The sequence below is a fragment of the Electrophorus electricus genome, chromosome 1 (genome assembly GCF_041902795.1).
Source record: "Electrophorus electricus isolate QZ-2024a chromosome 1, ASM4190279v1, whole genome shotgun sequence".
Taxonomy (NCBI): Eukaryota; Metazoa; Chordata; class Actinopteri; order Gymnotiformes; family Gymnotidae; genus Electrophorus; species Electrophorus electricus.
This window is the reverse complement of record NC_137497.1, coordinates 44,934,537-44,948,599: the sequence shown is the minus strand read 5'-3', so window position 1 is coordinate 44,948,599 and position 14,063 is coordinate 44,934,537. Positions and strand designations below refer to the sequence as shown.

Here is a 14,063-nt window from a genome sequence, read left to right as displayed (position 1 = left end):
TGATCACAGCTTTAACTTAAAAAAAACTTTAAAAATATTTCACATTCTTTTTCTGCCGTTGAAATACCCCAGGGGCAGTGTGTGGGAGTGTGTGTGGGTGTGAAGCGTGTCAGCTGACTGGGACACCTCAAGTCCCTTAAGACACTACATGGCAAACTTAAGTGAGTTCTGACAGGCTCGTTACAATGTCACACACCATCAGAATGTTTTGCATTAGATCGGCAGCAAAGTAGGACTAGTAGAAATGAAGCTTATTGCATTCAGGAATTACATATACATTCAGCAATTGTGTATGTATTCAGGAATTACATATGTATTCTGTTCAGCGTTTTCTAATTTCATGTAGATTTTTTTGTTTTGTTTTCATGTCATCACCCTTTTCGAAAGATAACACCTTGAAATTACTGTTATGAACTCCTGCCAGGAACCTACCTAGGGGAGTAGAGGGCAGGAGAGAGAGAGAGGAGCTTGTCCTGCAGGTCACTCAGAGCTCAGACTTGCTGACACTCAGACTGCGAGTCAACAGCTCTGCCTTATCACCTCAGTTCTCAGGCAGGCAGAGAGAAACCTCTGCCCACTTTGATAATCAGAGTACTGGCTGTGTGTCTGCCTTTTCCAAAGCCCGGTCAACACACAGGGGTCATGACCTTTGGTCCTGGTTTAGCTTGAGCGTCTCGGTGTGTGCGGGGAAGTGGCCGATGCTGTAGGAGTCTTAACTTGTTGGCAATATTCTTGTTTTTATGACACTGTTGTGGATTAATAGATAAAAATGTTGACATCAAAACTGTCATAAGTGACCTCATTGGATAGAGGTCAAATGTGTAACAAGTGTGAGTGGGGGGTCTTAGTGGTGCTGCTTGGATTAGTTCAGTCTCACAGGTTTAGGGACATCTGTTTTCAGTGTGTGTTGGGTGGAGCTGGTTCAGGTAAAGTCCAGAAGCCCTTACAAAGTCCCTCAGCGGTCGGCTGGGTTGACTAACGGTCCCTTAGCAAATTGACCGGGTTTGTTTTGTTTGTTATGAAGGACAAACGCACTTAAAAACACACTTAAAACACGCTTCTGTTTTGGTTTTTCTTTGCAGATCGTACGGGCAGCATCAGCACACTGGACTCTCTGGACTTCACACGCTACTCAGACGACGGGAACCGGGAGTCGGACGAGCGGGTTGCAGGTGAGGACCATCTTACAGGGAGGCAGCTCTGTGAGCAGTAGGGTGTAATAGGACAGTAAAAACATAGGGGGGGTAACAGGACAGTAGGACCATGGGGGGTAACAAGACATAAACTATGGGACTCCCGGTGGCCATCAGAAGACAGGAGGCCAATTTCCATGATTGGCTCTTGGAAACTGTCCTGTGTCTTGTTAATGTATCCAAGGATGAGTGTGCAGCCCTTGTTTGGTCAAACATGACTCTGGGAGCTCACCTGTGATGCTGGTTTCAGAAACTCCAGGTCCTCAACCCTCTGCTTTATGACATCTGTTAAACGTGTGCTCGTTCACTGGAGGGTGAAGCAGATGACCCACAGTCGGGTTGTACTAGGAGCTGCAATACTTGAATTAAAATCTTGCACCAGTTTGTCTCCAACCTGTGAGTCGGCTGTCTGAATCCTACACTGGTGCGAGTTTGATGGGTGAAACTTGTTAACTGGGCAACTAGGAACTTGATCTCGAGTGTGTGAGGATTGAGTGAGAGTGAGTGTGTGTGAGTTTGAAGCAGGACACATGCAGTGACGAATCCATTCTCATGAACCGTAGTCCGTAGTCAGATAACCGAGTCCCGTAGCCAGAAGACATAAAGTGAAATGTAGAGATGATCAGAACCGTGACCAACAACAGAAGACGAGAGGTAAAACTACACAGACAGACGAGGCCGAGACGTAGAAGACACGAGACGAGGGCGGAGACGTAGAAGACACGAGACGAGGGCGGAGACGTAGAAGACACGAGACGAGGGCGGAGACGTAGAAGACACGAGACGAGGGCGGAGACGGAAACAAAACGAATCAAATCCAATCCACATGGGAGCCATGCATCTGAAGAGGGCAACTGTTACCAGTATGGAACTGACATTCATATGTTCAGTAAATTAATGTGAAGGTATTTCGAAAGTCACTTGCAACTAAAAATGTCTTAATAAAGCACGCAGGATACAACAAGCAAAAAATATTATATGAAGATGTCCCGTTCACATCAGGAAAGATGACTGAGAGTACTGTTCCTGAATGAATATCGCTGGAATGTTTGTTACTTCTATTCTTGCACAGTTCTGAGGATATTTAAAATAATTTTTTTCACGCCTTGTTTCCTATAGATTGTGCACATCTAAAGTCCATTTAAAAAAAATACTTAGTTTGAATGAGTCATTTTCCAAGTAGATTATGTAAGAAAATTGTAACTGAGAATTGTAGATGAGTTTGAATAAAGATGCCCTTTTTTTCTTTTACAGTACTGCCCAGCCCTGGGTTAAGGGTCAATTAACCCCTTAATTAGTTAATCCTTGGTTAAGGGTCAATTAACCCCTTAATTAGTTTGTCCTTGGTTAAAGGGCAAATTAACCCCTTAATTGGTTAATCCTTGGTTAAAGGGTCAATTAACCCCTTAATTGGTTAATCCTTGGTTAAAGGGTCAATTAACCCCTTAATTGGTTAATCCTTGGTTAAAAAGTCAGCTAACCCCTTCACTACAGTTATGGTGGAAGTGATTGCATTAGTCACTCAAGTTGCAGTTAATTTTTCCTACCAGAAGAGTTGCTGCTGTTTATTTTTTTTAGAACAGCTAACGTTTTAATGCCATTTTAAATGACCCCTCTCTGAGTTTCCTCAGTCTTCATGTTTGGTTAAAGCTGGCATGCTGTGTCCTTTCTTGACTAAATTAACTTAATTAACAACGCCAGGGTTCACCACTAAGGCACACAGGAGCTTACTGGAACCGAGACGTGTGTTTGGACTCCTGGAAAATCAACACCTGTCCCATGACACTGGGACTGATCTGAGCTGAATATTTTAGCATGTTTTTGTTACTCGGCTAAAAGAGGCTGTGTGTGTGTTAAATGGGAGCTCAACACTGCTCAGAGGACCGTTGACCGTACCAATCATGTGTGTTTAGTACAAGCTCATTTTCTCACTTTGGTCAGAGGTAGGCGGTGTAACACACACGTGCACCAACACGCAGCCTGTTCAGCCTGTTCCGAAGAACTCTGCCTGCTTGAGTTTAATAGAACTAAGGCGCAACTTTGTGTCTGAGCCCAGGTAAAATCCCAAGACGTTTTCCAGACGTAGTCTAGTTCTTGCATGGTGCAACTCATGGTGCAAGTGATTACCATTCGCTAACAAAATGTGTCATGAAGTGACTTTAGGTGCCAGTTTTTTAATACATTATGTGATTCTCAGGGAAATATACTAAGACTATTAATTTGACTCTCAAATGTTTATTAAACGTAACTTCTGCAGAGTAAGTAGACTTTGAGAACCTTGCAGCAGAGAAGTATCCCGATTCAGCCACTAACTGAGCGCACACGCCCGGGCTGTCTGACCTGGGCTTTTCTGGCTTTCTGATAGCTCCCTGCCAAAGCTCTCCTCTCTTTCCTCCTCCTCCTCCTCCTCCTCCTCCTCCTCCTCCTCCTCCTGGGCTGAACCATGTACCATCCAGAATCACGTCTCCTCTCCCACGGCTTCTGCTTTTAAACTTTACGTTCTGCTATTCGTTAAGCCTCCATCCCGGACCCTCCTGATCCACAGAGAGAGAGGAAAACTCTTAGAGGTCGTGGTCATGTTTCTCTCTCTCTCTCTCTCTCTCTCTCTCTCTCTCTCTCTCGATCTTTTTCTTTTTTGAGGAAGTTTTTGCATAATTCAAAACTCAAATGGATTTAATGACATTAAGAACTAATGTTAATGCAAGTAACTATTTCTAATATTAATGGCAATAGTTAAGATGAACATTAAAATATTTATATATACATCTATAGAGTTATATAGCCACACTCTCTCTATCTCCTACACTCTTTTTTTTTTTTCTCTCTCCCTCGCCACCTCTGACCTCCACCTTTCAAATCCAGCTGTGCAATGCAGCCCTGCCCATGTAGTCTTTTGTCATGTGTCTCCTCCTGGACTGGTTTGCAGGAGCTGCACCTGCTCTACGGCTCTGCCATGCTGGCTGTGGGCGGAGTCTGCAGATCTGGGTGGCCTGGCCACTCACAGGCTCCTCAGTGTCTCTCCTAGCGATAGGGGATGAGCCGTCCTGCCACGCTGTCCTGCAGACCAATCTCACCTGTCCCAACAGTCTGAATAATGTCACCAAATTCACACAGTTCACTACTCCTGATAATTGGCTATTAGTTAATGGGATAATATTGATGATTATTACAAGAGAATTTGGATTAGGAGTGTACATTTTAGATGTGACTTTTTAGAGGGAAAGACCTATTAGTAAATCTTTGTAATATTAATAATAAAATGCTTTTATTCTATAATAAATAAAAAAGTGATGAATTCTCACCAGTATTGTAAGAGGTGGTTTCCATCGTCGGAGTGTGAAATCCTGGGTCAGACAGCAGCTCCGTTGGGGCCTGGTGCACATGTGCTTGCCTTCCCAGCAGTCTCTGCTGCGTGTGTTCATCAGCGCCAGAACGCATGTGCCGCCTTCTCTTCTGTTCCACCCGTCTTACAAAACCTGTTGGTTTGTTTTCTTCAACTTTGATTTCTCATGTCCATTCTTTGTTCTTTGTTTTTGTTTTATTTATTTTTTCTGTTTTTGTTTGGGCCCTTCTCTCGTTTGGATGCCTGTGTGTGTGTGTGCGCATGTGTGTGTGCGCGTGTGTGTGCGCGCGTGCGTGTGTGTGTTGACCCACTCCCCTCGGTCCAGTTCTGGAATTTGAACTACGGAAAGCCAAGGAGACCATTCAGGCTCTACGCACCAACCTGACTCAGGCTACAGGTGGCGTACTTTACAAACACGCTTTAGCCCTTAAAGCTACACGCCCCCTTTGCCTCGAGGGCTCTGTCTGGAGGTGCATACACACTAATGTGGGTCCAACCTCTCTCTCTCTCTCTCTCTCTCTCTCTCTCTCTCTCTCTCTCTCTCTCTCTCTCTCTCTCTCTCTCTCTCTCTCTCTCTCTCTCTCTCTCTCTCTCTCTCTCTCTCTCTCTCTCTCTCTCTCTCTCTCTCTCTCTCTCTCTCTCAGAATGTGAAATCCCTTCCCAAGAGCGTAAAAACTACAAATCCAGTCCTGAAATTCAGGTTGGCGTCTTCTTTTTGGATGTTGATGGGATCGGTGTGCTACATTTGAGCTTTTCTGCCATTTGCTTTGATCCCTCGTCTGAACTGATGTTGTTGACATCTGTGTGTTTCCAGGAGCCCATCCGCCCTTTGGAGAAAAGAGCCTTAAATTTTTTAGTGAATGAATATTTGTTAAAAAATGAATACAAACTATCGTCCATCACTTTCTCTGATGAAAACGATGATCAGGTAATTCTTCAGTCACATTTCTGATGTCACCCATGTTGAATTCAGACCATATGCCTCATCACTGTCTCTTCGCTAACCCATCACTGTCTCCTCTCTGTTTCATCACTGTCTCATTGCTGTGTGTCTGTCTGTGTGTGTTGCAGGATTTTGAACTGTGGGATGACGTGGGTCTGAACACCCCAAAGCCTCCAGATCTCCTGCAGCTCTACCGCAACTGTGGCAGCAGCCAGCTGTCCCCCCGGGAGATGGCAGACGTGGCTGTGGGCATGGACACTAGCGACCTGACCAAGGACTTTATTACCCAGGAGCCTGTGCAAAGGATAGAGACCATCCAGGTACCATTTGCATGTCTAAATAAGTTGTTGAGTGATGTTTGGCTTTCCAGAGTTTAGTTTTAGAACTGGAAACTCAAGTACTGAAGCAAACCGAGCAGAATATGATGAAGAGAACATGCTAAATACTAAACACTCTGTCAGTCAGGCTCCAGTTCTTTGGCAGGAAAATCTCATTCTTAGATATGAGCAATGTTTGATTAGCACTGTATCAGCATTATCAGCTTGGTTGTCAAATGACTCCTCTCTCTCTTGCTCTCTGTCTCTCAGGAGCAGGAGATCATACAGGAACTGGAATACCAGATCAGTCTTCTGAACAGTGAGAAACAGAGTCTGGCTGAACAGATAACGCAGCTCCAGAGGTGAGCAGGGGAATGGTACCGTCCGACCCTTTACTTCACTACACTTCCCATGAGCCCCGGCTGTCGTCCTGCTCGGGAATTTTGTCTCCCGGACAGGTGTGGGTCTCTAGATAGGACTCTCTAGGTGTGTGTGTGGGGGCATTAATGAACATGACAGTCAGATAGGTCTTGTGTCTTGATGGTTCTTGTGACATGCCCCCACCCCCAGACCCATTCATGCATCGCTGTATGTTAAGAAGCACAGTGTATTATGTAGGACAACCATGGACACCTTGTCAGGAAGGTGTGAGTGTTCATGCGTGCGTGCGTGCGTGTGTTTGTGTGTTTGTGCGTCTTTGTGCATACACTTTGCAGTAAGATTGAGGGGATGCAGAGGAGTGTGTCCGTTTCTGTGGTAACCCCTGCGGGGTGCCGGTCGTCAGATCCGGGTCTCCCGTGTGAGAGTCCTGTGGATAACGGCCAGTACCTGGACATTCGCCGGCCGACGGAGGTGGATACAGGCTCCGACACCACCCAGACCGCTAGATTGCCACCTGCTGCACCACCTGCCGCAGGGTTGGACTCGGAAAACTCCACCCAGTGCCTCAACATGTTTAAAAGCCCCAGCCAGCACGGCAGGGGGGCGGTGCGGTTTGACCAGCCTAACAGGTGACCTCACAGGGACGCACATTCCTCTACAACTCACATGATCTGCTGAGGTCACTTCTGATTTGCTGCTGTGAGATGTCATTTTAATTTTATTGTATTGTATTTTATTTTATTTTTAATGCCATCATATTTAGTAGTAAAACCTGATGGATCTGGATGTCTTTAATTGATCTGTCATTTGCCACTGGACGTGTTAAAGCTGTTTCCCTTTCTTGCCAAAAAGTTTATTTTATTTATTTTAGAGCAAGGTTATAAGTTGTGACATTTAGGCAGGATACAAAGACTTTTGAATCAGATTTCAGGTATTAACTTGGATCCCCTCATTACTAGAAGGCTACTACAAGTAGCAGTGACTGTACTGTAAGGCCACAGAAAATGGTTCCTCATTTTGGGGTTTTTCTTGTGCACCAGTTGGTGGCAGCACTGCACTGAGTCACAGTCATATTCAAACACGCTCACAGGCCTTGAGTGACAGATGCAGCGTATTCTTCATGTCATCAGTGTGTGTATTCTCTCAAGAATACACCCCAGAAGCCTCAGAGCTGCACATGCCCCCTCACGTGCACAACTGCACGCATGCACGCCCCCTCACGTGCACAACTGCATGCACGCACGCCCCCTCATGTGCATAACTGCACGCACGCACGCCCCCTCACGTGCACAACTGCACGCACCCACACCCCCTCACGTGCACAACTGCACGCACCCACACCCCCTCACGTGCATAACTGCACGCACGCACGCCCCCTGCACGTATGCCCCCTCACATGCACAACTGCATGCACGCACACCCGCCCCTTCACACACACGCACACCCGCCCCTTTATGCGCACGCTTGCACGCACTCACGGCCCCTGACGCGTGCGCCTGCACGCACTCACGGTCCCTCGCGCGCGCCTGCACGCACTCACGGCCCCTCGCGCGTGCGCCTGCACGCACTCACGGCCACTCAAGTTCACGTTGTTGTTGCTGTTGAGCGGTTGGTGTAGCTGGAGTCTGATGTCTCCTCTCAGCCTGAGACTGTGTCTTATTTGACTTTACAGGAAGCTGTCCCCGGCCTTCCACCAAGCACTGCTGTCCTTCTGTCACACGTCCGCGGACAGCCGTCTCGGTTCAGAGGTGAGCAGGTTGGGTTACACACACACACACACACACACACACACACACACACACAGGAGTAGAATCTGTCCCAAACTCAGACACCAGCTGGCTCCACTGATACTGAACATTCTCCATGAAAATGGTGACCTCCGTAAATAAGCCCTCACGATGTTAATGAGGAGTGACTTTATGACCTCTGACACTGGTGTGCGGTGTCTGACCCTCTCATTCTAGAGTGATCAGAAAGGGAGGTTGGACTACAAGTGTGTGATATTTGCATCATTCTTGAAACTTGCGTATAGATCCCGAACTTGCACACCGCTTCAAACCAAGTTTTTAAGAAATGAGGTGTGTGTTGTCTGCAAATGCCCAGATGCACTGCAGTTGCAGCTCTGTGTGCATGTGTGTTTACGTGCATGCGTGTGTGTTTGTGTGCTTCCTCAGGTGTCGTGTATTGCTGACAGTGAGGAGAGTGTGATGTTGATGTTGGGTCGCTGTCTGCCTCACATCGTACCAAACGTCCTGCTGGCCAAGCGCGAGGTAACCACCCCTGACCCCTGACTCTGGGCACCTGCACTATTCTCTGTTCAGCACTGGCTGGACTGTGGCATGTTTTCTACCCATGCTCTTCCTCCTCACCCTCCTCATCCTCAAGTTCTCTGTTTTTCGTCTCATTTGCTCTCGTGTTGTGGTGTGTAATCTCTGCTGCTGTAGAAAATGACTGTGCACCTGTGTCAGGTGACTGGAACACACCTGGCCTCCTGCCTCTGTGTGTGTGTGTGTGTGTGTGTGTGTGTGTGTGTGTCTGAGATATTTTTAGTTTCAATGGTTTTCATTGGCTGAAAAATACAATGTGTGTCAGTTGATGGCCCTTGTACCTCTCCCTTCACTTAAAACACTTAAAGTGGGTTGTGTGTAGGTTGTGTGTGGGTTGTGGTGACTATAATCTGTTACACCTTTAAAAAAAAAAAAAAAGTTTTTTAGTTCCAGCTGGTGTTCGTGTTTTTAGTACGTGTTGCCTTATCTGATGCATTGTCTCCTCACGCATGTGCTGAGTGTGTCATACAGTTGTTTGAGGCACAATTAATGCTAAAAAATGAGATTAAAAATGTCTCTGAGTTAATGTTGTAAGTTGGGTGTTGGTTGGGGTGTTGGTGCCTTTTCCCATCTCTGCGCCTTGGAAACGGTTAATTTAGTTAAAAAGCACAACTCTTACAGAGCCGTGTGAACACAGACGAGTGCAGAGATGCACACAGATTACAAAGACGCCGTCACACACCTGTTAAGCCCGTGCCCTGTAGGTGCAGTGTTCCGTGTTGGCTCCGCCCCAGGCCGTTCTTATTTGCATAGCCGTGTTCTGTTATGCCGGCCTGGACATGTTGGACGTTTTCCAGCACAGAGCTGAGTGAAGACAAATGTGTGGGAGTGGACGCAGACACGTTTCCTCATTCCTGCCCAGACAGCAGACCCACAGTGGACTTTGAGTTTTGTCTGTTAACCTGGACTGTTAACTTTCCCCACGTCTCACCCCACTTCTCAATATTCAGAACAGTGCTTAACTGCTCAAACACCACACACATACACACACACTCAGACACACCCTAAAAGTCTGATATGGCAGCTGGTACTAAACAATAGGCTGTTAAGTCTCACTTGTGCACCTGGCAGGAGTTGCTGCTCTTTGGCACACGGTTTTATGGTGATAGTGTCCAAACCCTTTCAGAGGTCCTGATATCAGGGAACAGCTGTCAGAGGGCACATGGAGTTCTGAGTTCAGCCACACGTGCAGAAGGAGCAGCAGTAGGCGTGTGTGTGTGTGCGTGCGTGTGTGAGAGCTCTGTGTGTGTGTGTCAGAGAGAGAGAGAGGGAGCTGTGTGTGTGTGTGAGAGAGAGGGAAGGAGCTGTGTGTGTGTGAGAGAGAGAGGGAGCTGTGTGTGTGTGTGAGAGAGAGAGGGAGGGAGTTGTGTGTGTGTGAGAGAGAGAGGGAGATGTGTGTGTCAGAGAGAGAGAGCTGTGTGTGTGTGTGTGTGTGTGTGTGTGTGTGTGAGAGAGGGAGAGCTGTGTGTGTGTGCGTGTGTGTGAGAGAGAGAGGGAGAGCTGTGTGTGAGAGAGAGAGGGAGAGAAAGAGAGAGAGAGACAGAGAGAGAGAGAGAGGGAGCTGTGTGCGCGCATGTGTTGTGTGTTTCCATTGTGACATAAGCTGGTTCTGTACTCTCGTGGTGCGGTAACCAATCACGAGGCCCGAGTCCATACTAATACAGGTGTAATTATGAGAATTTGCATGTAATGGCAAGTTTTCTTCTGGAGGGTTTGGTTACTCAACAGTCAAGGGCAGAGCAGGCTGTGTGTGTCCAGACGCCCCTGTGTGTTTAGACCAGAGCCAAGTGTGTGTGCGCCCACACATACACACCCCCCAAACCAACTTATATGCACACACACGAACACACCCACTCCAAGCCAACACACACAAACCAACACACACACACACTACAAACCAACACATTGCTTCACCAGAATTGTAGCCACGTTTGCCCCACTGTCTCCTTCTGTCTCCCGCTGTCTCCTGCTGGGTCTCTGCTGGACGTTATCACTCACATCTTGTCTGAGGTGTGTAATTTAGTCGTCTGCTGTTGTGTGTATTAGCACAGACAGCGCTAGTACAGTCCCTGTTGCTGCTACTTTGGCACTGATTCACGTAAACACTGCCAAATGTGAACCTGGTTGTGTTAATCTGGAAATGTCAGCTCAATATAGAAGCCATGGAATAAAAACCCAGTAAATATTTGTGTCTGCCCCTTTGAAGACAGTCCAGTTGCTGTTCTACTCTCCGATGTGGGGATGGACACTCCTGGACGCTGTAGGTTTCTCGTTTTGTGGCGAAAGGGCCTTCTGGGTACTGTACTTGGCTCTCCTCAAAACCTGCATCATGTCCTGTATGTTCCTCTGGGGATGTGTGTGTCCAGTGCTAGTTACAATCTCGTGTGTGTGTGTGTGTGTGTGTGTGTGTGTGTGTGTGTGTGTTTTAGGAGCTCATTCCTCTCATCCTGTGTACGGCGTGTCTCCACCCAGAGCCCAAGGAGAGAGATCAGCTTCTCCACATCCTCTTCAACCTAATCAAGAGGCCAGATGATGACCAGAGGTGTGTGTGTTTGTGTGCGTGTAATAGGCTGGACCGTAGTAATGTTCTTCAAAATGTGTTTGCTGATCTGTCATTGGTCCACTCATGCCCAACTGCTCTTGGTCCACCCCCCTCCTCAGGCAGATGATTCTGACTGGCTGTGTGGCCTTCGCACGCCACGTGGGGCCCACACGGGTTGAGGCAGAGCTTCTGCCGCAGTGCTGGGAACAGGTCTGTGTTCACTCACTCACAATTATACATGATCACATGTGAGGTGTGTGTGTATATATGTGTGTATGTGCTGCTGTTTGTGTTTTATCCTTTAAGTCCTCTAGGTTGAGAGGTGGCAGTCCCTGGATCAGACACCAGTGTGTGACTGTGTGTGTGTGTGTGTGTGTCAATTAAAGTGAGCTTAAAGTGAGGTACTATATAAATATAACTTCATTCATTTGTATTTCCAGCACATCCCACATATGCTCACTTGGGACGATCTGGGAAATTTGGAGGCCAGGTTAAGACTCCAGTGCAAAACGTTAGAACTCTGTCATGTTCCTCAAACCTTTCCTTAACAGTTTTTGCAGTGTGTCAGGACACGTTATCCTGCCAAAATGCCAGCTTGTCTTCTTCCCATAGTGCACTCTGGTGCCGTCTCCACTCCAGGTAAACAAGGTGTTCGGTAATGCATCAATAGTCCTTTTAACACTGCAAAGGTTTGAGGAATTCAGGTAGATTTTTATAATTCAAAAACTTAAAGCTTCTGTTTCACCTGCAGTTGTCGGTTAGCCATCGTAAGCGAGCCGAGCAGATGTGTTTTGTGGGAAACGCAGGCTGTGGTGCGGTTAGCTTCTACTCTCTCATGAGCCTGATCAGCTGACCGGCGTTCACACTACACTGCCCACATGACCAAACTGGAGCTGGTTGGGACCGTTTTCAACAGGCCGCCTATCTGATTCTGTGTGTGATGGAGGGAGACCTCACACGGATGCGACTACTGCCCGACTCCGTCATTTTAATGCACAGTAGCTGTAGTTTATACCTGTTAGAAAATTTGACTAATTAACAATCTCGTGATTCAGACAAGAAATTACTTAAACAAAACCTGCTGAATTTAAACATTTTTATTTATCACAGTTGTGGAGAGAGAGGTAACTTCAAAAACGCCGTTAGTATTTTTCAAAGAGAAAAACCCTTTAGAGTTGATAAAATGGACGCAATACCTGCTGGACGCGATACCTGCTGGATGAGTCGTCTTCAGGCAGGGGCATCCACCCCGGTCCTGGGGAACACACCTACTACACCTGTTGATGAGTTGAACCAGGTGTGTTACAAAAACACACTGGTCTCTGGACACAATGCTACACTAAACTAATATTAATGAAACACACCTGACTCAACTCACCAGTCAACCCAGATTTGGTAGGTGTGTGTGAGCGGTCACCAAACAGGACTCCAGTCCTGCAGGACTGGACCGGGACATCAGACACTAACCACAGCTGCAGTCAGAAGCAGACCTCCTAGATCGGCCGTCATATCTGATTGTCTTAAATGCTGGAACTTCCCACTTCAGCCTAGAAACCTCAGAGACCCACACCAGTTACGACCAGTCTACACACACTCGTCTGGCCATAGCACTGGAATGGCCTTGTGGGAGAATTTCAGCATGTGCACACACTTCTTTGTCTTGACAACACCACAGAGTTAAGGAAAAACGCACTTTAGAATGCTGTGGCGGATCTGAGCAGAGGAGGAACCTTTCCTCAAGGTTAGCAGTCTTCCTTAAGGGGCTGTTTTCACGAAAGCAGTGTCAGAGAGCTGAGCTGGTAAACTCAGCAGGGAATGCAATCCTGTGGTGAGACGATGGACTCACTTGATTTTTTTTTTGTGTGTGTGTGTGTGTGTGTGTGTGTGTGCGCGCGCGTGCATGTGTGCCCAGATAAATCATAAGTACCCGGAGAGGAGGCTGTTGGTAGCAGAATCCTGTGGCGCTCTGGCCCCATATCTGCCTGTAAAACACACACACACACACACACACACACACACACACACACACACACACACCTATTTTTGCATTTTACAGCATGAGATTAGGACCCAGTATTGCCTGAGCATTTCAAATATGTCTAGAGTAGATGTAGTTCTATCCTGCAGAGGGTTGTGGAGTATTTAACCAGAGAGGGGCATAACAGAGAGTAGAGATTATCAGAGTAACAGAGTAGAGATTAATAGACTAACAGAGAGTAGAGATTAATAGACTAACAGAGAGTAGAGATTAGCAGTGCATAACAGAGAGTAGAGATTAGTAGAGTAACAGAGTAGAGATTAGTAGAGTAACAGAGTAGAGATTAGCAGTGCATAACAGAGAAGAGATTAGTGGAGTAACAGTAGAGATTAGTGGAGTAACAGAGTAGAGATTAGTAGACTAACAGAACAGATTAGCAGTGCATAACAGAGTAGAGATTAGTAGAGTAACAGTAGAGATTAGCAGAGTAACAGTAGAGATTAGTAACAGACAGTAGAGATTAGCAGAGTAACAGAGTAGAGATTAACAGAGTAGAAATTAGCATAGTAACAGTAGAGATTAGCAGTGCATAACAGAGTAGAGATTAGCAGAGCAACAGTAGAGATTAGCAGAGCAACAGTAGAGATTAGCAGAGTAACAGTAGAGATTAGTAGAGTAACAAGATTAGCAGTGCATAACAGAGTAGAGATTATCAGAGTAACAGAGTAGAGATGATCAGAGTAACAGTAGAGATTAGTAGAGTAACAGAGTAGAGATTAGTAGAGTAACAGTAGAGATTAGTAGAGTAACAGTAGAGATTAGTAGAGTAACAGTAGAGATTAGTAGAGTAACAGTAGAGATTAGCAGTGCATAAGAGTAGAGATTATCAGCAACAGTAGAGATTAGCAGAGTAACAGAGTAGAGATTAGCAGAGTAACAGAGTAGCAGCATTAAAGAGGTCCATCTGTGCAGAGCGGAATCAGAGGTCACCTCACATCAGTCTGCTGATCACCTCACTTTCTTCTGTTTACTGCAAGTT

At 46.5% G+C, this 14,063-nt stretch overlaps 1 protein-coding gene across 13 annotated transcripts in view; it reads left to right on the top strand.

Annotated features, from left to right (window-relative positions):
- The window catches only part of relch (RAB11 binding and LisH domain, coiled-coil and HEAT repeat containing), a 30,058-nt gene that overhangs the window by 3,008 nt on the left and 12,987 nt on the right, over positions 1-14,063 (top strand). For 10 of the 13 annotated variants that reach the window (XR_014125607.1, XM_035526688.2, XM_035526686.2 and 7 more), the window contains 12 exons: positions 1,083-1,172; positions 4,862-4,933; positions 5,181-5,236; positions 5,351-5,464; positions 5,608-5,799; positions 6,067-6,158; positions 6,513-6,806; positions 7,850-7,925; positions 8,352-8,447; positions 10,934-11,046; positions 11,166-11,256; positions 12,959-13,030. Coding sequence is in view for 12 of the 13 variants with exons in the window: in XM_035526688.2 (XP_035382581.1) it covers positions 1,083-1,172; positions 4,862-4,933; positions 5,181-5,236; positions 5,351-5,464; positions 5,608-5,799; positions 6,067-6,158; positions 6,513-6,806; positions 7,850-7,925; positions 8,352-8,447; positions 10,934-11,046; positions 11,166-11,256; positions 12,959-13,030 (1,358 nt within the window). In the remaining variant the exon portion in view is untranslated. The remainder of the gene's footprint in view (positions 1-1,082; positions 1,173-4,861; positions 4,934-5,180; positions 5,237-5,350; positions 5,465-5,607; positions 5,800-6,066; positions 6,159-6,512; positions 6,807-7,849; positions 7,926-8,351; positions 8,448-10,933; positions 11,047-11,165; positions 11,257-12,958; positions 13,031-14,063) is intronic. The other 3 variants (XM_035526691.2, XM_081721880.1, XM_081721862.1) reach the window with 1 other exon arrangement.